The 23,060-nt window shown below is 41.7% G+C and overlaps 1 protein-coding gene across 1 annotated transcript in view; it reads right to left on the bottom strand.

Annotated features, from left to right (window-relative positions):
- Positions 1-23,060, bottom strand: part of znf281a (zinc finger protein 281a) — an 80,570-nt gene that overhangs the window by 43,373 nt on the left and 14,137 nt on the right. The window contains exon 2 of the mRNA XM_060902044.1: positions 2,951-3,443. Coding sequence (XP_060758027.1) covers positions 2,951-3,370 — 420 coding nt within the window. The 5' untranslated portion in view covers positions 3,371-3,443. The remainder of the gene's footprint in view (positions 1-2,950; positions 3,444-23,060) is intronic.

Genomic DNA, 23,060 nt, shown 5'->3' with positions numbered 1-23,060 from the left:
GTGCATTACCGCCACCTTCTGGACTGGAGTGTGAACCAGAAAATGTTTACTTCCTTATTGTGCTAAATTCTTCTAATAATTCCTGTATCATTTAAAAACAGCCCTATATCCTACGTTATCGGACCTCAAATGCAATATCTCTCTGATACCGAGTGTCATATGATTTAAATCAGGTAAAAGACTGAATAAAAAAGAGCTATTCAGGACAACAGCGTGCATTTAAGATCCAGCTTGCATCTTAAATCCACACTTACCCCTTTTCCACCAAATCAGTTCCAGGGCTGGTTCGGGGCTGGTGCTGGTTCACAACTCGTTCAACTTGCGAGCCAGCTGAGAACCAGCTTGCTTTTCCATAGCTCGCGGCGCTAAGGGAAGCCACGTCATTACGTCGCTGTATACGTCAGTTACGTCGCTATGTTTACATAAACCTTGGCGCGAATATCGAAGCAAAAACAACACGGAAGAAGCAGCAGCAGCAACAACAATAATAAATGACTTCGCGTTTGTACAGCTGCTGCTTCTCGTCGCTTAAAAATGGCGATCTTTCGCGGTCTTGTTATTGTTGTTGGTCTTAACAACTCCGCCCCCCCCCGCTGACGTAAGCAGTTCTTTCCTCTGGCCCAGCAGAGAGTTGGTGCTAGCCTGGAACCGGTTTTTCTGGCCCCAGAGCCAGTTCTTTGTCAGTGGAAACAGAAAACCCGGTTCCAAACTAAGCACTGGCCCCGAACCAGCCCTGGAACTGCTTTGGTGGAAAAGGGGCAACAGTTGTGTAAGGGCCTCTACTTGCTCTTGCAACAAGGCTTTCGCAGATAGCTTTTCGCAGACAGTTGTAATTTATCGTTGAGCGGGGAGTAATAGGCGTGCGCGATGTTATTCACCGCCACAACGCAAGGGGGCGTGAAGTCGCGAAATCGCTAGGAGTAGTTGGTGGGTGTGGTTAGTGGAGTGTTTATCCTCCGGTTACTTATAATGACTAGAACTGGAGTCGTATAGATGTACGTACTTCCTCACTTCCTCGATCAACCGCTCTTCGTGCTGCTCCATCTTTGCTCGTGTTTTTAAAAATGGCGGTCGTGAAAACAAAAACCGGGAAAGTAGGGAAGCGGAAGTGCGTGTACAGCGGATGTAGAGTGGACCAATCAGAGCCCTCGTCTGCGACGCTGTCTGCGAGGCTTCTGCGGTGGTCACAATTTTTGGGAGGTGCGCGCAGAGCGTCTGCGAAGGGGGGGGGGGGGGGGGGGCTACGCAGACACCATCTGTGACGCTATCTGTGAGGACTGCGTTGTCAGCATAAATTGGCCTTAAAGGAACAGTCCACCGTATTTCCATAATGAAATATGCTCTTATCTGAATTGAGACGAGCTGCTCCGTACCTCTCCGAGCTTTGCGCGACCTCCCAGTCAGTCAGACGCAGTCAGACGCGCTGTCACTCCTGTTAGCAATGTAGCTAGGCTCAGCATGGTCAATGGTATTTTTTGGGGCTGTAGTTAGATGCGACCAAACTCTTCCGCATTTTTCCTGTTTACATAGGTTTATATGACCAGTGATATGAAACAAGTTCAGTTACACAAATTGAAACGTAGCGATTTTCTATGCTATGGAAAGTCCGCACTATAATGGCAGGCGTACTAACACCTTCTGCGCGCTTCGGCAGCGCATTGATACGGAGCTCAGATATCAATGCGCTGCCGAAGCGCGCAGAAGGTGTTAGTACGCCTGTCATTATAGTGCGCACTTTCCATAGCATAGAAAATCGCTACGTTTCAATTTGCGTAACTGAACTTGTTTCATATCACTGCTCATATAAACCTATGTAAACAGGAAAAACGCGGAAGAGTTTGGTCGCATCTAACTACAGCCCCAAAAAATACCGTTGGCCATACTGAGCCTAGCTACATTGCTAACAGGAGTGACAGCGCGTCTGACTGACTGGGAGGTCGTGCAAAGCTCGGAGAGGTACGGAGCAGCTCGTCTCAATTCAGATAAGAGCATATTTCATTATGGAAGTACTGTGGACTGTTCCTTTAAAGCTGTGGGTGGAAAGAGTGCCTTGGAGCTTGGTCCTCTTGTTGATGACAGTCTTAGACACTGGCCTTCCATTTAAACTAAGATCTTTTACCCGACTACATGCTGTGAATTGCGCTGCCAATTCTTGTGATGGGACTGAAAAACCTTTCGTGTCGCAGGTCTGCTACAGGTTTGTCTCTTTGATGGTAACAATGCAGAACTTGCTTTTTCATTCCCAGGCTCCCCTCAGGCCCCAACACATCTTATACATACTAACTAACTGTTTTCTAATCATTTTTGTCATATACATCAAGAGGGATTAACACTGTAGACATTTTGCAATAAAGGGTAAAAATAACATTCATAGATTTCTTTATTTATTCATAACTTTGTAGCAGGTTTAAACACAAAGCACTGGGAAAACAGCACTTTGCGCGTGCAGAAAAGCCCAAGTTACCCTGTATCACGACAGAAAAAGCCCAAATCTAGAAATACAGCGTGCAGCCCAAATTATGTACTTGAAAGGCCCGTCTACTCACCTGATTTCACGTCTTTCTAACTTACTTTTTTTTCGTCTTTCCTAAAACAAGAGGAAGAGTTTCAGCACTTTATCCTTGGACCCCAAAACACGCTTGGAAAAAACTGTGCGACGCCAAATGGAGCCGCCTGCTGATATTTCTAGATCCAGAAGACTGAAAATAGCATCGAACAAAGACGTCTTCGATATAACAGAGATTCGCTTTTAGCACTCTGGCTAATAGCGGACACGGTGTTAACACTCGACTGATGTTTGTGCCCTGATCAGTTTTACGCAGCTAATCGCGGACAGCTTCAGCTCGTTGTAATCTCTCCCCTTTCCTTCTAAAAAGTCACTATAAATAAAGCACTGTACGACAATCAGTTAGCTCTCTATGATTCATGATGCTTGTTGGTGTACACTCACGTTCCCCATGCTGAGGTCGTGTACCAGCAGGTTCTGATGGTTGCTGAGGGTCATCTCCAGCATCTCAGTGCCACCACGTCCACCGTCGCTTGGATACATGGGCTGCCTGTAGTCCAGCTCAGACACCTTCTCCTGCTTAATGCCCATAGCAGGCATGTAGTCGCCCGTCCCTGGCATCATCCCCACCCCCGACACCAATCCTCCTCCTCCGGAGACGTCGCACTCGGGCGAGTGGCGCTCCTTTTTCAGGACGAGCTCGTGTGGTTGCAGCTCGGCCATGATGCTCTGTCCGGTCAGGCGGGTGAAGCTGGTGACGGGCGGCAGGTGGCTGAACATCAGCATGCCCGGACTGAAGCCGGCCTCCATGCCCCCGCCCGGCCGCAGGAACTCGCTTCCTAGCTTGTCCTGGATGAGGCTCATGGTGGAGGCGCTTGGACAGAGCGGAGTGACGCTGAAACGATGGGGTCTTCACAAGAGGGCCACTGCTCTCATCCTAAAAGAGCAAAAATGGAAGAATCTTAGAAATCCTAATCCTCGTTTTATACCAGGTGTACACAAGGCTCTGGAATTTTTTTTATTTTATTATTTTTTTAAGTAAATTTTTGACGTAAAAACAAAAACAGAACCTCTGTGACTAATCCCAAGCCTCGACACAGCAACAGCATATAAAAAGATATGTACAAGGATTCGACCTGCCCTGTGTGTAATAGGGATGTTAACCGATGACCGTTTGACCGGTGGTTGACCGAATCAACGTCAACCGGTTAATTTTTTTTGGTTGTCGGTTAAAAAAAAAAAATCAATCGTTTTGAAGCTGCTGATTTTGGAGCGGAGAACCTGGAATTCTGTGTTGTAAACGCTTGGGGCATGCCATGCGGTGTAAGGACGACAGCTGACAAATCAGAAACACCTATTCAGTCATGTCCCGCCCTCCCGCCCCAGTTAAAGACAGCTAACAAATCAGAAACACCCATTCAGTCATGTCCCGCCCCAGTTGAACACAGCTGCCAATCGGCGAAAGAAAAAAGTGTAGACGCAGGCTTTTTAGCTTACAAATTACTATTCTGTTTATTTATTTATTTAATTAATTATTATTAGAAGGCATATCGAGTTTAGTCCTGCCTTGGCCAGTGCATTCTGAAAGTATGTTTCGGTCTGTAGCCAACAATGCATGTTACTGCAGATCACATCTCTCCACACAAACTAAAGGCGCAGATGCCGACTTTTTCACAGCTGAATCGTGCAGATCCGATTGCTTTCCTTTGAGTATACAGAATTTACTCTGATGAAATTATTCAGACACTCCAACGGCCCCCCTAAAAAAAAAAAAATCGGATCTTTGCACGATTCAGCCGTGAAAAAGGCGGCATCCGCAAAAAGGCGCGCCGTTTGCATCCCTGTTTAAACTCATAGGTTAACCGACTTTAACCGGCTAATGAGGCTCGGTGGTCGGTCAAGATTTTTTTTTTAGTTTTCGCCATCCCTAGTGTGTAACTGCAGTTAATATTCGACACTAACTATTCAACTGTGCATTCATACTTTAATAATTCTCAGTTAGCTATAGAGAGGAAAAATTACACGCCGAGTCTTTTATTCAGCAACAGTGACACGTGCTAGATTACTGTAGCTGAAGTTTGTGGCTATAAATTGGTTTAATCATTTATTTTTTTCGCTCTGATCCGAGACCCATCTAGAACGAAGTGCATCAAAACCCAGCGGGGGGAAAAAAAAAAAAAAAAAAAAACTAAAAAGAAAAGCCTGGAAAAATACAACCGTCACATTACCATGGTACAGCTAATTTGCATAAAATTTGAATTTATTTTTCTAACACCACCAGAATCACAACTCAAAACAGTCTCCTATAACAGATTGCAAACCTGGGTGCGGAACAGTTGACCATCATGTGCACTTAGGATACGTTTACTTCTGGAAGAAATGAAAAATCCCATAAACGCCCCACACAAAACAACTAGCTAATCACGAATAAGACACGCCCCCCTTTGTGAGCCACATGTACTGTTTAGGCCAAGAAAAAAATTATTGTTTGTTTCCGGTTACCCGACCAACCGTTTAAAAAAATGCCCCGACCCTAGACTTTTTTGTTAGATGTTTAAAAAAAAAATGTATTTTCGCCGACCAACAATAATTTTTGAAAAAAAATATATATATATCTGCATTACGATTTGCATAATATTGTCGATCTGACAAGTGACTAATTCTAAAACGCATATATCGGACAAGAAACACTCATTGATTTCTCACGGCCTCAATCTGACGTCATGACCTCTTTCCGGGAAACTCCGGTTTGTGTTGTACACAACGCTAGGCATCATGGCGGCCAACGAAGTGTTCTCGATTACCGTGATCGGTTGCGACCACACAGAAGATTGTAAGACAATAAGTTCATTTTATAAGTCTTCAACTGTAAAAGAACTCTACGAACATTATCATCCTCCGCTGGACGAGTCATGCAAACAGTATACACACAGCGCCCAGGCTAACGGCGGTATCGATATCACGATGGAAGTCACGTTGGAAAGCCTGCTCAGCAATTTTGGCTTGCGGGCACTGACATTTGAATGTAAACGGAAGCCGGAGTTTCAAAAAATGTTAGCTATCAAAACAAAAATACTAAAAGTACACGAGGACGCAAAAGTAGAGGCAACAAAGGTGACAAATAATGCCACACCTAAAATTTATTTAAAAAAAAAAAAAAAAAAAACTACCTACCTGGTATTTTGTGAGATAAAAAAAAATAAAATAAAAAGACCTACCTACCCTATTTTTTTTCAAGATGTAATAGGAAACAAACAATTATTTTTTCTTGGCCTTAGAGACGCATCATTTTACATGTTCTACTGTAACTGTTTCATTATATTCTCTGAAGAGCTTCAAGGGATTGTACGAACAAAGTCCAATATAACTAACTAAATATTGAAATGTTTTAATTAATTGAAAATCAAAAACAGATATTCATTCGTCATTTAACTTGCTTACCGTTTATCATTACAACCCTGGTAAAAACATATACATAAACTATATACATAAACTATATACATAAACATAAAAGATTCAGGTCTTTTTTTTCTTTAAATCAAATGTCACCCCTTTTTTTTTTTCTTCCCCTAAAGCTGGGCATACACTGTATGATTTTTTCAATCGCGGTATTCAGCTGCTGCTCACACTGTACGAGTGAATCGCAGGGGTAAACAGCACGCAGCTTACGATTCCTGTTCTCACACTATACGGTCCGATGCTTGGATGCGATGCTCAGGATTTCAAACAGGTTTGATTTTCATCCGATCGATCGGGAGGAGGTCGTGAGGTGTTAATCGCTTGTTACCCCATGTATACTACATGATCCGAGACGCACGATTGAGCCAAAACTCGGCCCGATCTCCAAAATAGTCGCACGAGTGAAAATCGTGTCAAAATCGGGCCAAAAATCACAGTGTATGCCCAGCTTAATGCAAGAACCAGTGTGTTGATAATGAAATGGTTTTACTTCATTTGTAAATCTATTAACTGAGCATTACATTCGATCAGCTCTTTTCCATTTGCAAAAGAATAAACAGCTAAAACAGATTGTTCATCACCATTCTAATGTTAGTAAAAACCAACAGTTTACTGGTTTGGTCTTTAGTGCCTTCCATTTTGTATCAAGTTTCAGTCAAGAAATTTTTACACTTTAAAGCAGATACGCAGAACCATGAGCTCACTGTCGTTTATAAACGCATTGAGACCTCAAGAATGGCACAGGAATAGCTTTAAGCATTAACAATAAATCTAATATAGTAATTTTTACAATTAAAGTGATTTATAACCCTAGGCAATCTGAGTGAATGACCTTGACGTCCGTAACGTCACAGCAGGAAGTCTATCGGTCTCATCGCCATTTCCGCTATACTAAAACCAGGGATGTGAGTGACAAATTTTAAAAAAAGAGGAAAATTTTTAGGCTCAACAGACGACCCCGAAGGGGTCGTCACGACAACGAAGTTGTCATGGGGAGGGTATGGGAGGGTGTGCCCTCCCATTGGTGGGGGTCTGGGGGGTCTCCCCCACGAAAATTTTTGTAAAAAGGACTTAAAATGGTGACACTTTAAACACATAAAATGTAAAATTTCTAAATTAGCACATTTCAGTTTAAAAAATGTTTTGGTCAAATTTCATGGTGCTTTAGTGATACATGTTTCAGAACTTTACAAAATAATTTTGAAAATGAGAAAAGTGTCATGTTTCAGGTTTGGGGTGCCGTGTCTGGCCTTAAGTCTGAAAAATGTTACCATTGATACCAAACTACCACCACTACAAATGTCATGTTAGGCCATATGAAAATAATTTCTTGTTTCTCATCACTATTTTTCCTCAAAATGGGTAGGACGGGCTTATTTTATTTTTATTTTATTTTGTTTTATTTTTCTGCTATGTGGGGGATAAAACACGAAAAATTGGAATGGTTGGAGCAGACTCTGGTTTCAGAGGCATGACGCTAAATTACCAGTGTAAAAAAAAAAATGTTTATGGTGGGTCAATTTTTTTTGGTTCGGGCTGTAATGACTATGAGGAACAAGAATATAATTTTATGTGGCCTTACATAACTAGCAATAAAATTTAAACCCTGCCACCAGTTCATAGTACATGTACTTACTCTCTTCAATCAGACCTAACACCTGAAAAATTAATGGCTAAATAAAATTCCACACTTTCTGTGAAGTTTATACTTGCAATATAATTTCAGATTAAACCTAATCATTGTTCAAATGTATCTGTAAATATTAAATGTGCTAGTGATAAATTAGATTGGAATTATCACATTATTTTCAGAGAACTAAAAATTTCATTCAAAAAGTAACAGTGAAGGTAATGTTTTTAATACGTAGGATAAAACATTATTATTATTATTATTATTATTATTATTGATGCCTACCTGGCAATGCATAGTTAGTCTTCTAAATCTCAACTCGACTCCTGTGTTTTTCGCTTTTCACGTGTCCACTGAGAGTCACAAATCCACGCCGTCCGTAGTTCAGTTCACAGCAACACAATTTGCAACGTGCGATTCCTTTCTTGTTGAGTTTTTCAAAAACCAAACTAAAAACACTTCCATCGGGAGCTTTGCGCTCTAACCAGTCCCAACGCCACTTATTTTCAATGCCAGAATCTATTTTCGTGACATCGGACTTCACAGACAACGCCGCCATTTTCATTCATACTCGTACATACCTGCCAACCTTGGAAAAAAATTTTGAGTAGCAACTTATCGTGGCGGTGCAGCGCAGCACGGCGTGAGGTCAGGCACATTTGCTGATCAGTATTGATTGTAATGAGGGAGCATGTGAACAATGTATTACTAAGCACAGAGTTCCCACTCACCACCATATCTAGTTATTCAACATACAAGCAGACTGTGAAGAAAACAAGAACTCTTAATGAAAAGGCATGAATATATTTCCAATGCTTTCACCAAGACATTTGGCACAAGGCAACTGTGCCCCAAAAATATGTCCTTTATACAGACCTTAAACTTAAAGATAAGGGATAAATGTACTGCCTTTGGCATATTGTGTCTTAAATACATTGGGAATTATAAACAACAAAGAATCCCAAATAGCATGCTATGTCCCTTTTGACATTTAGCATTATATTGTATAGATAACAGAAAAACCAAAGGGCTATAGCCTGTCTTTTAAAACAGACGCCGGCAGTCTGCAAAACACACACACACACACACACACACACACACACACACACACACACACACACACACACACACACACAATCCTTTTTTCATAAATTTAGTTTTGACCATAAAAGAGATTCTGTTGCTCCTCGCTACACTAAACATCGAAAGTGAATATTCCAGAGTACCTATATAAATATATTTTTTTCAATATTAATATTTAGTAAATGCAAACTGATAACCACACTTACAGAAAAACTTACTGAAAATAAATTATAGGCTACTCTGGCCTATCCAATAACATAGCCTTTATAATATTCACTGACCTGGCCTAATTTGGAAAAAAATAATGGCCTATGTATATAAATGCAAGCATTTCTATGTTAGCAATATTATTACCTGTATTTCCTTGATGGCTAATGTCAAAATCATAATTGCACACTGTGCAAAACGCATGATTAGGCAGTTTAGGGGGCGGAGGCATGGCCATTGATCTTGATACTTCGTTAGGAACTTCTGAGGGGCATAGACTCCCTTCTTTTTAGATTTGCTAACCTCTCTCTGTCAGTATCCTCATCTGACGTCATGTGTATTATTAACTGCAAGGCACACACATACACAAAACACACATCATCCACTACACGCACTTACGTGAAAACACTTCGTGCGCTGCTCATTGAATCTCACATGCACGAGTAGCCTAGTTCAGAAGATTTTAACGCGTCTGTCGGTTGACTGGATGGAAACGTCAGTAGGCTACTACATTTTCACTTTAGGCTATGCAATATTTTTTGGATTGAGAAGCCTGGGTCAAATATCAAAACAAGCTGGAACAAATATTTCCTTCAGATAAGGCAGAACACTGTGGGTTGTCCTTGCTTTATTCACAATGCCCTTGCCCTGCCCATTTACCTTCAAAACGGTGTTTAGCACCGTCCTCCCTTGTAAAACCAGTCACAGTATGAAGATCGACCGAGAGGGATGAAAATCAATGTCGTTACTTTCGTTTTGACGGCTCCTCGGCTCTCCGCTTAGCCTCATAGCCTAGGCCTATTTGAAGAGTTTAAAACTAGCGCTGTGATTGGTCGAAGTCTTCTTTTCTCTACAGGTTGCTGGTCAATGCGGTTACACCCACAGACGAGTTGCCTAGTGCGCGAATGCACAGACAGTTGAACCGGAATATTAAAGATCTTTCTAGAGGTCTGCGTGGGATAGAATTTTCAGTCCCGCTCCCGCAAAGAATGATGATTTTCAGTCCCGCTCCCACCTGCCATATTTTGTCCCGCTCCCAAATCCCGCATGATGCAGACGTTCGCGTTATTTCTCACGAAAGTTCTTGTCATTGGCTTGGGGAATTAAACATGCTGAGCTTATCTGAGCTCTCCACTGACCGATCCTTCACCTAGCGCACATAGCGAGGGTGCGCGTTGCCAGGCGGCATGCGCAGCTGAGGCTTTACAGAGATACCCAACACACCTACCAACATCTACAGTGGATATTAAGAATATTGTACATAGCTTATATGTCACTCCTCACATTTACATTCTAGGAAATACAAGTAGGCCTATAAGAAATGAATATAATTTAAAGACACAGCGTGATGGTGCCCCGCCCCCTACTTTGAGTGGATTTGAGCATAAATATCTACAGCTCGCGTTCAGGGGTGCGTTTCCCAAACAACCAACCAAGTTAGCATTAAACCAGTACGGTACGATGCAAGTTGGAACTAACTAACATCCAAAAAACGACTGTTTCCCAAAGCTGTAGTACCAACTTGGTCTGAACCAAGTTGATTTGAACCAACACAGTTCAGACCACGATGTTTTCAGATGTGTTCGGATGGTCTCGTTTATTGTCGGAATTCAGAGAAACAACCCGAAGTTGGCTGACAGTGCGAGCGGCATTTCACCATTAAATGACCGTTAAGCCAAATTTGGTGCGTCCATAATCTTCCCCTGATGCTTGCAACTTGGTGTAGATGTTCATTTAGACTAATATAAAATTGCAATACCCCTCATTTGGAAATCACGTGTAAACAAAAGGCATCTCCATAAATTAAAGCATCATATACTAGTTTTGGCTATAAGGCTATTTGCCCTGATTAAAAATAGCTAAGCAAACTGCTGTGAGATGGCACAGATAACGTTATGTAGATCTACATGTTGTGTATTTATAGGTGGCATTGTTAGGTTTATTGTAAGTTTATTGTTTAGACTCTGACATTCTGCTGACACATTCCAAGTTGAGCGCTGCATGCGCTCATGATTGACAGCTCTCACTTTGATTGACAGCTCTCACTTTGCGCACTCGCACTCCCACTTTCTTTTTAAAGCAGCACTTCTGAAGCACTGCGAGCTTCACTAGAGGAGCTCTGCTCTTCTGCCACGATCGGAGATCTCAAACACGGAAGAGCGGAAAGGAATCGGAAACGTACGCGAGATTAGACCACATCCGCAAATTTAGGCATCTTAAAATGTTTTTATTAATGCCAAATAAAATATCCAGCACAAATTATATATGATAGACATAAATTAATAATTTATAAATTTTATTTTAAACACGTTTTTAGTTAGCGGGACTGCAGCTTATCACCTCCCCCTCCCGCCCGAAATGAGCTTTCAAAATTTGCCGCGCGCCGCACTGCTTTGCGTCGGGTCCCGCGGGAGTGCAGAGCTCTACTTTGAACTCAAAGCCATCAATGGCTTTTTGCGTATTTTGAAGTGTTAAATCGTAGCAGCGTAGTTTGATGTCTAAATGCGTATCTGCTACGCAAAATGCGTAAAGGTTGGCAGGTCTGCTCGTAGCAGTGCATGTACAATAGCGACTCCTCTCCACACAGCGATAATGATCAGATCGCTGTAAGGAGCTTTCGTCACTTCCGCTTAGTAAAATCCGGAAAAGTTTCGCGCCAGACTTTACCGAATATATATATATATATATATATATATATATATATATATTTTTTTTAAATTTTAGAAAACGCGGAAAACTATTTTTTTACGCGGAAAGGCAATTTGAAAAACGCGGATTTCCGCGGAAACGCGGAGATTTCACATCCGTGTAAAACACAGAGCTGACTGCAACTCCGATCCTCCATTTTGAGCCAATTTAATCGCCATGCCGTGTAGATGTGTTGCTGGCAGGTCCTGTATTGAAAGAGGGTGCAGTACTAACAATTAAAGGAAAAGAAAACTACAAGAAAAGGAAAGTTGTTTTTTTTTAAAAAGGAAAGTTCAGTTCAGTTGCACCAGTACTCCCAGAGCATGAGCCGAGGGTTGTTAGTAAAACCCGGGACGGGACAGAACGTGACGTATTATCGCTCGGGCAGTGACCTCCCCACGGTTGTTGCTAAAACCTAGCCTGGGCCCGCCCATCCTAAGCGTGACGCAACACGAGGGCCTGTTGCGAGCTTAAGGCCAATTTATGCTGACAACCCAGTCCTCGCAGACAGCGTCGCAGACGGTGTCTGCGTAGCCCCCCCACCTTCGCAGACACTCTGCGCGCACCTCCCAAAAATTGTGACCACCGCAGAAGCCTCACAGACAAGAGGGCTCTGATTGGTCCACTCTACATCCGCTGTACACGCACTTCCGCTTCCCTACTTTCCTGGTTTGGTTTGGTTTCACGACCGGCATTTTTAAAAACACGAGCGAAGATGGAGCAGCATGAAGAGCGGTTGATTGAGGAAGTACGTACATCTATACGACTCCAGTTCTAGTCATTATAAAAAAAAAAAGTTCTAATCATTATAAGTAACCGGAGGATAAACACTCCACTAACCACACCCACCAACTACTCCTAGCGACTTCGCGCTCCCTTGCGTTGTGCCGGTGAATAACATCGCGCACGCCTTTACTCCCCGCTCAACAATAAATTACAACTGTCTGCGAAAAGCTATCTGCGAAAGCCTTGTCGCAAGAGCATGCAGAGGCCTTAAGTCTGGCCAGGCAAGCCATCTCCAGCTCTTCCAAGCTCCGGAAAAATCGGGAGCCAATCAACTTTGAGCATCTCCAACGGCCCTGGGTAGAGGCGTGTTCAAGGCAGTGACGTAGTAGAACTGCGACCGGAAGCCATAGATTGTTTACAGAATCATGCTGTATTGAAAGCATTCAACGGGAAGTTCTCATTGAAAACGGAGCAAAGAGCAGCCCTGGAGGTATTTATTGAAAGGAAGGACGTTTTCGCCTTGCTCCCAACCGGCTTCGGTAAGAGTTTAATCTACCAGTTAGCCCCGCTGGTAGCCAAATCAATGGGGCTCAGCGAGAATCCTATCGTGGCGTCACATACGTCAGAGGAAAGAGTGATGTGATTGATTTAAGCTTCGTCTCAGCCTTTTCTGGCTTCGACCAGTAGCAAACTGAGGCATTTCAGGGAGGCGGGTCAACCACGGGCTCTGGGAAACGGTTGGGCTGAATATCTTGGCCAGACCAATAGCTTGTAGAGCTTTGAAGTCGCGTTAGCCAGACTAGCTAAAACCGGTCCCGTCCCGCGTTTTAGTAATCGCCTGAGCCGAGCAGTAACGGTGGAGTACTCAGTATGGAGAAACTGGAGAATGAGTGAACCAGCCGTCTGATTTCTCCACTGGATATCGCTGCCATCTCGCCCTTACACGGAAGCAGCGAATAAACAGAGAACTGAACGAACAACTGAAAGTCAGATTGTTTCAAAACAATCAGCCACAAGCTCAGCCTTCAAGAAGCGAGAACGCAGACGGGTAAGCTCCGACTCTCATTTGGATATAAAACAAAAATACGTTGTTTCCCTGCATTTAGATTAATACATGTAACTTGTATTGTGTGTTTAAGATTATTTAATTTGCTTCAGAATTCGATTGTCTCAGTTCATCTGATTATTTAATTAGCCTTTTACGTTTTATCAGTGAAAATGCATGCATGTACATGTCTGTTGCATAAGTTATAACACCTCTCCTGTTTTAATGAGAGTCAACCTACAATCAACGAAGTCAAATCAGTCTTAGTTGAACAAGTCGGTAACGGGATTCCTTACTTTCAGCATAAATTTTTATTTATATGACTTTGGTCTGTAGCTGTAAAAGGCCTCGGCCTTAAAACCGGGTACTGCAGTGACATCACGCGCTCAGGGCTGGCTGGCTCAGCGGGGCAGCTCGAATGCCAACTTTGCGGTCGATTTTATCTCTCGAAAATATTTTTATTTTTATTCCTATTTATGCAGCATACAAGAGTCAAGGATGGAGATACTATCCACTCAGAAATTTATTTAAAAATTAAGGTTCTGCGTATCTCCTTTAAGTTTCATTAGGTGTGAATAAGACGAGTCAAATGTTTTCATGATTAGGTCTCCAGCAGTTAAAGAGGTCAAATCGACATTTGAATTTTTTTTTTTTAAACTCCTGGAGCCCGTGCACCCCCCCCATTCATAAACATGTTGACAAAACTCTACCTCCAGCATCGTCTACAACCTGCAAAGGGGGGGAATTTACAGTCGGTACGTTTACATGCACGTCCAAATCGAGCTGCTGTTGGTAATCGAGCAAAGGGTCCCAGCAGGGGTGCCAGAGAAATCCAATCCTACATGCACAAGTGAAATCGGGCTATTGTGCAAGGTGCATTGTGCACCCGAGCCACACGTGGCGCTACACGCCCCATCGTGTTGGTACACTTCTGGTTGTCGTCATGAAGAAGAGCTACAGTGTTGCCAGATACTGCTGACGTTTTCCAGCCCAAAACATGTTCAAATCCGCTAAAATGCACTTAAAAACCCCAATCTGGCAACACTAGCAGTTCCGTGTTCAAGCTGTTAGGCTTGCTCTAACAGACTATGGCTACAAACTGTCCGGCGCAGACCACTGTTTTGTAAGACAACTTATTTTGCACAATAATATTTTTCTAAAGTCCATTTTTTGCTTACAAAAAAATATTTTTTTTTGCTTACAATTTAACTTATGTCTTAATAAACACACAAAAAGTTCAATTGTTTTGTTTTTATTGACATTCTTCAGATGTAGGACACACACACACTATATATATATATATATATATATATATATATATATATATATATATATACACACACACATACATACACATATACACACACATATATAGATACATATACACACATATATATATATATATACACACACACACACATACATATATATATATATATACACACACACACACACACACACACAAATACAATGACTTGTTTATGTACACAATTCACAGCTATGCAACAGCTGTACAGATGTATTTGGTGATACAGTAAGTGAGCTAAATTTTAACAGTGCAAACAATGCCACAAAAAGAAAAGATTCATGCCGTTGTCATGATTCGTTGTCATGCCGACCGAGGCTGTTGTGTTTCCTGCTTGTGGTCTCGTCACTCGTCACTTCCGGAAGTAGCTCGACAACTAGCTCAATAGGGTTTACATGCACAAAGTAGCTCGGCAGAAATCGCATAAACTAGGTCGTGTAGCTCGATTCCGAGAAATCAAGTTCGGTTCAATTTCAGCCGAATTAAGGTGTATACATGGCATTTTGAACTTCGATTTCAGTCGAGCAACGGCAGAAATTCGATTCTCTCTATGTGCATGTAAACGTAGTGAGTGACACCTCACGTGACCCAACAAGGGTGGTAAAGGGTGTGGTCTGAAAGTAGGACAATCTCCAGAAGATAAAAACAAGAACAGAAAAGGCAAGCATGGCGGTCTGCAACATGGCGACCTCGAGAGAACAGCAGCTCCCATGTTTAATGCTGATGTTGGAAGAACATCAACGTCCTTCTGCATTTCACACTTGCTTTACCCAGTCGCCATCTGCAGCTCCTCCCACCTACTGGATCAGCATATTACTACACACTCAGTTTCACACAAGGGCAGTCAACACACAGACTGTACTGATGACCAGATTTGCGTCATGCACACCATATCCGGACCATATCCGCTGAAATATACTTCCCGCTTAAACAGAAACTAGTATTCCGTACCAGAATGAGGGATTTCCTCAGGCACTTAATGCACGTGCCGAGTCAAACATTCATAAAACTATTTTTTTCGTGGTCCAGTTTCCGTATTAAAATCCATAACCACACTTTTTTTCACGGTCCGGTTTCCATCAAATCCTGCGCTCTGACTGGCTGGCGAGCGGGTCCATATCCTACGATACGGACCCCGGTTACGGACCTCTGGCGACTCGCTCATTCACAACAACAAACATCGTAGCAATTTGCGTCAACATTTATTTTTGCATTTCTCAGGAGAATAGCATTAATTTTACAGCATGGATAGCGATAACGACAGTGTTCACAGCGAAAGCGAGTTTTACTACCCTGAGGAAGAAGAAATAAAAGAAAACATTTCAGGAGAAAGCTAAAACCTCTAACTGTTGCTAACGCCGAGCAAAAACATGGCTGAATCCTGAATGACTCAATTTTGTATAAATAGGGGACTACATAGGCGGCAAAATGTAGTTTTTTTCCTGCCATGGAAGTGCACTTGTATAGATAGTTTTCACATGACGTCACAGAGTCGGGGATTCCCTGGTGGTGGCCATCTTGTAGGGCAAGCTTACCGTACGGGTCACTGAGCACACATTGTAACGCACAAGTTACATTTATTTATATATTATTTACATTTATAGTTACATTATTACTATTTAAAGCTAGCAATGGTGCACACCTGTTGTATTCACGGCTGTCGTAATAGGTCAGATGATGACGTCAAGCGGAGCTTTTATGGAATTCCCACTGTACGGGAGCACGAAGGCGAGCAAACAAAGAAACTCAGCATACAAAGGAGAAATCTATGGCTTGCAAGAATCAGCCGCAAGGATTATCAGCCTTCCAAACACAGCAAAGTCTGCTCCGATCATTTTATAAGTGGCAAGTTGTTTAAATAAACAATCAATTGTATAACAAGCCTACATACCAGTTAATTATATTACAAAGTTTATACTGACATGGTACTGTAATACCACTAATGGATGTAAAATTTGTCTTAAATCAACTCGATATTATACACACACACACACACATTTATATGCAGTGTTGAGAGCTCTAAAACTCCAATGTGTACATACCTTGGCTGTAATTAGGACATGGCTCTCACTTGTTTTTGGTGGACTTCACGGACCCAGCCACAGACAAAATAATTGTATGACTCCAGCGACTTGTATGCTTTGAGGTCGTCAAGTGCGTAGGCGCTTTTAGTATTCACGAAATAGTTTACAATATCAGGGTACGATATGGATGGCAGCCCTGCATAGTCACTGGAAAATGCATCTTTGTCCACTTCGTAGGGGTCAATTCCCCCAATCAAGGCCAGTTTGGCTGCATACCGTTGTCGTGAGATGTTGTCCAATGTATCCACATACTTCCGTTTGCTTGATTTTACCGACATTGATCTTTATTTTAGAAAACTGACTATATAACTTCATAAATTCGTCTGAGATAACGTAGCCGGTAATGGCGATGGTCCGTTTTGTTTGCCCTGCAAGATGACGGCTGGGGGGCGTTCCCCGGAATGCCGTGACGTAAGTGAAAACTATCTATACCGAGGAGGAAGCCATTTGCATTACAGCCGTGAATGAGGAGTCAAAATGGCGGCTCGGCTCGGGTTTCCCTTTCGGGCGCTCTCGTTTTCTGTTAGAATTTGGTAAAGAAAAAAATAAATATATTTACCAGCTTAAGGTCGGTCTGTATGGTGAAATACCGTGACCTCGGCCTTGAATACTGACCTCGGCCCAGAGGGCCTCACTATGTGTCACTTGTGAGGAAACTGATGAATTGTTTTAATAAATTATTTGGGGACTTTGTTTGTGAATGTGTCGATATAATAAAAAGAAAATCACACTTTGGCTTAAACATATGAAGTTTATCTTCATGTTGAAAATCTCATTTTTCACAGGAAATATGTGGCGGATTTGAGTGACATATTTAAATAATATTGGCTGGCTTTGAGTGGTCTATCAGGTATATTCCATTCAGCTAGCATGATACTGAACGAGTCAAAGACAAGAAAATGAATGGAATATATCTGATAGACCACGGGGGGGGGGGGGGGGGGGGGGGGGGCAGTATTATTATACCTACACATTCAATGGAACAATTATAGATTTTACAAAAAGTTAAGAACAGGGCAGTAACTTGGCAATACTGAACGCTGATTCTGATCGAATGTAATTCAATGTTCTGTCAGTGTACAAAGTCAAAGTTCTAACAATAAAAATGGTACAAGTCCAAAAAGCCTGAACAACAACCCAACTTGTATACAAACTATATCCAGGTTGACTGTTCAAGTTCACAGTTACTTTTGGTCAGAGTTAATTGTTACACTGCAGTTGTTCAAAACAAAAGAGCTTTGCTGAGTGAAGTCCACGAGTGACGTCCTCTTGTAAAAGTCTCCGTCCCTTTTCCTCACCTCCAAATAGAACTTTGACAATATTTCCACTATTGCTCCCTTTTCCAGTTTTTCGGTGCCTGTTGGTATGTTTTTCTCTTGTAAATATGCGTAAAGAATATCCAGTGAAGTTTTGGTAGCCTTTCAGGTGTTCAGCGCGTCTCTCTTTAAAGCTTTGCCTTTTAATGAAGCAAACCTCGCCGCCATTTTTTTGTACAAACTGTCACAGAAGTTTTACATCTCCGACAGGTCTCTTTTCCAGTTTTTTGATGTCCGTTGGTATGTTTTTCTCTTGTAAATATGCATGAAGAATATATAATCAAGTTTTGGTAGCCTTTTGCAGCGCTCGAAACTAACGGTGTCCCGACGTCCCGGGGACCATAAAAAATGTCATCGGGACACAAAATTATCATATCTGGGACAATCCCGGGACAATGGAAAAAAATAGATCTAGAAAAAAAGTTCTACATTAATATTATTTACAAAGCCGTAACACATACGTAGACATTCACTTAATTTGTCAATTTTAATTTTAAAACGTTAACAGCGAAAAATACATAGTAGCTACACTTTCGATGCACCTGCATCCGTAGGCTACAGAGCGGCGCATTCTGTTCTAGAATCTTCGGCCGGAGTCCGCATTATATGGACTTGGAATGGAATTGCTACCGCACACGCTGCGCCGACTCTTGCCAGAACAAAAATGCTTAAGTGGTTGAAGCGGACCGACCGCGGGGAAGAAACTGAAAGCCCAGACATAACGTCTCCGGGACCTTCAGGATCCAAAGTGTCATCGCCTGGTCTGCAGGCAATGCTAGCAACTGAATGAACTTAATGAACACTGTTAGACACGTTATAAAATACAACAGGAATGATGTGGATGATATTGACGGAAGATACCGTTCAACAGAATAAGTGAGTTTTCTTGGTGTCTTTCTCGTTCAGAAAGTTTAGTCAGTCAGCAGCACAACTAGGCTCGGACCTGGCACTGTGTTGATGTTGCTAACATTTGCACCCACGTTTCGGCAGCGAAAGTTCATAAAAATGGATAACGGAAAGTTCATAAAAATGGATAACGGTCTCATCTCATCTCATTATCTGTAGCCGCTTTATCCTGTTCTACAGGGTCGCAGGCAAGCTGGAGCCTATCCCAGCTGACTACGGGCGAAAGGCAGGGTACACCCTGGACAAGTCATCACAGGGCTATGGATAACGGTAATGGTGAAAATTATAAGTTGGCCTTATAAGTGCCAACAGATATTCAAGGTATAAGTAGATGAAATGAACATAAAAGGGGTCTTATTTTCAACTAAAGTGTACTGCAGATGTAGGGAGTTGAAACATTTTCTGAATGAGCTAGTTGGCCCCTTTAAATAAACGGGTATCTATTCATACAGTGAGATCGCCAAAGTTTAATAAACTGAAAATGCAATAACTGTAATTTTGAAGTAGATGATGTATAGGACATGTGTCACTTGTGTCTTGTGACTTATTGTAAAAATGATATAAAGGGTTCAAAATCGCATAGTTACAAATATAATAGTAACTTCATATGATAATATTAACCACTGGTTATTTCAGAGAGGAAAAAAATGGGGACACTATTGCTTCCATTCGGGACAATACAACACAGAATTCGGGACCACTGGGGGACACAAAGAAAAAAAGTTAATTTCGAGCCCTGGCCTTTTGGATGTTCAACACGTCTTCAGTTTCCAGTTTATTTAGTGCTTAAATCTAGCACTGGATTAGCCCCATCTTCTCTCTTACCTGGCCGACAAACAAATGACTGTGCGCATGCAGAGCAGAAAAGTTGTCACTGGATCTTTGCATGAGCGCAGAAGTGTGACGTTGTGTCGTCTTGACAACGTGCAATATAATAATATTGCACGCTCATTCTCCGTTGAGGAGAGTGGCGTAATACGTGGAGGATAAGCGATATGATATTTCATGCCATTAATAAACCCACTAGAAGGGAACAGAGTACATGTTTTTATTCCATGGAAAAAGTGGCCCGTATGTATACTAATTCCCGATATTTCACTCCGATGACGTCACTCCAGCGTTTTCCCGCTGACTAGACGCGCGTTGTCAAAATGGTGAATTGGTTCAAAATTAAAATTGTTTTTGATTAACTTACGTATTTCTGTGGATGCTTCTATATGAGCTAAAAAACCTTACACAATGGTGCGAAGATATGGAGTTCATCTTCTTGTGCTAAACATTTTATATCTTGATCACACACATTCACCACTCGAAGATCATACGAAACGTCATATCTTCGCACAACTGTAATATCCGTGTAGTATAAATATGGAGGTGATTATTAAAGGGGGGGATAAATAAATTTAAAAAAAAAAATCACATGCACTGACTGGTCGAGATATTCGGACTATTTCTCGATAATCAACTCAAGCGACTCTGCAAAATGGCGGCCAACCGCTTGGTCACCATAAGTGAGAAAGAACTACAAAATGATGGGGGGAGGAAGAGGAAAAAAAAAAAGCCGTTCCGAAAAGCACTAAAGATGCTCCGAAGTTTGGTCTAAAACTATTCAAAGGCAATGTTGGAATTGTGATTAACTTATCGATTTCAAAACAAAAGTATTTTACGTGACTCAGCGTAGAGAAGTGGCAAGTCTGCACCGCACCTTTATTACATTTGTATGTCACTTTTGAAGATTGAAAAATTTTTTTAATACGATTTTTTTTAAATAAATCACCAGTGTTTATTTTTTAGAGTATACTAAAACAATACCCAGGCTCAGTGAACGTGTGAATCTGTTTTTAATTCACCAATATTCACTTCACCTTTGGCGACATTTATATAATGCAAGTATCAAAATAGAAGATCCTATCCCAATTCGACATGATGCTTCATTAACGTTCTATTTGGCAAACAGTCGTAAACCGAAGTACTCTACTATAATTGGGCTTTGAAAGGTTTTAAAAGACGTGTGAATTTAATTACGGAGCCGAAAAATTATAAAGAATATAAAAAAATGGTGTGTGTGAGAGAGAGAGAGAGAGAGAGAGAGAGAGAACAGATTGCATGACAGGGCCGTGCTGCTCCTCAGAGACGACAGGCGTGAGCTCTTTGATCCAGCCATTAAGTACTTAGCTGCATTAATCACACCATCTGACGGGCCGGACAGAGAAAGAGGGAGTCTGTTCACAAGCTCTCGCTCGCTTCATCTGATCTTAAAAACACACACTTCTGCTTTACAACACTATTGTGAGACACATTACAGCCTGAACAAACCAATACACAGCTATAGTAAAGTTACTATACCATTCAAATCGTTAACGTAATATTGCAGAGGCTTCAAAGGCCAGTCAGGAACCGAGCAGAACCTTCCACAATAAATCAGTTTATACAGAAAAGATGCAAATTCCTTGCTCTCTGAAGTGTACAAACTGGTTACACCAGCATTAGCTCACTGAATATATAATCAGCTCCAGAATTATTTGCACCCTGGGCTTAAAAAAAAAAAAAAAAGAAAATGTCTATTGGTTAATCTCGCATGATAAAATATGAACATACAGCCAGCGCCAGAATCATCACCACCCTTGATCAAAATTGGGTCAAGAAAACATGGAAAAATTGTGTTTGGGTGAATTTGCTTCATCTCAAACTGAACATAAAAGATAAACCAGAAGCATATCAATTCAAGGGGGAAAAAAATTCAACTTCAAATCATACAACTCCGATATTTTAACAAGAGTACACTACCGTTCAAAAGTTTGGGGTCACTTTGAAATGTCCTTATTTTTGAAAGAAAAGCACTGTTCTTTTCAATGAAGATCACTTTAAACTAATCAGAAATCCACTCTATACATTGCTAATGTGGTAAATGACTATTCTAGCTGCAAATGTCTGGTTTTTGGTGCAATATCTCCATAGGTGTATAGAGGCCCATTTCCAGCAACTCTCACTCCAGTGTTCTAATGGTACAATGTGTTTGCTCATTGCCTCAGAAGGCTAATGGATGATTAGAAAACCCTTGTACAATCATGTTAGCACAGCTGAAAACAGTTTAGCTCTTTAGAGAAGCTATAAAACTGACCTTCCTTTGAGCAGATTGAGGCCCTGTCCACATGGCAACGGATTCAGGTGAATCCGATAAAATTGTTTATCGTTTCGGCCTGGCGTCCACACGGCACCGGCGTTTTGGGTGCCCCAAAACAAAATCTTTTGAGAACGGGTTCCAGAGTGGAAAGATCTGGCAACGGCGCCGTTGCAAAGTCGTCTGGATGACATGTGCTTCACGCCGGGTAGAAGTGTAACGAACTCGATGCGAGTTGTCAACAAATCCTACAACTTGGTTCATGAAACGCGCTTACAAAATATTTTTCACTGTGAATATTTATTGTGTAATGGTGCAAAGTGAGAGAGAGAGAGAGAGAGAGAGAGAGAGAGAGAGAGAGAGAGAGGGAGTCAATCCCACCAGCAAAAATAGGGAAAAAAAAAAAAGGAGCGATCTCACCTCTTCAGATGTTGGTTTAAGTCCTACAATACATTCCTCAAAAAGGGCGTAGAAGAACAAATTAATCCATCAATGTGTAGCATTCAATTTATTCCGGACCATTAAAGACGCCGCCTTCCGCGTAGAATCATACATCATCCTCGCCGCCATATTGGATGGGTCAAAGCGGAGAATAAAGATGCCTCATTCATGTGCTGCGTTTAACTGTACCAACAGGTTTGCCGTCCAAACGAGATCACATGGGATTACCTTTCACAGGTGAGACTGGAAAAGTACTTTTCATTGTATTTGGTCATTATAACAATTTTACGAACAGATTTTTCTGACTTTGTGGCTAATATGAAGTCTCGCGCATAATAGTTTATGCGCATGCGTCCTTACTTCTATTGTTCTGGTGTCTCCGAAGGGACCGTCTTACAGCACCCCTAGAGGTGTGGCATGTGTATTGCATCGTTTTCAGCAAGCGTTGCGTTGCCATATGTACCTGATATTTTACTGATCCGTTGCCCAGGTGGACGCGATATTTTTTTAATAACATCTCGTTGCCGTGTGGATGTAGCCTG

This window comes from Neoarius graeffei, chromosome 20 (genome assembly GCF_027579695.1).
Source record: "Neoarius graeffei isolate fNeoGra1 chromosome 20, fNeoGra1.pri, whole genome shotgun sequence".
NCBI classification, from domain to species: Eukaryota; Metazoa; Chordata; class Actinopteri; order Siluriformes; family Ariidae; genus Neoarius; species Neoarius graeffei.
This window is presented reverse-complemented; position numbering and strand designations above follow the sequence as displayed.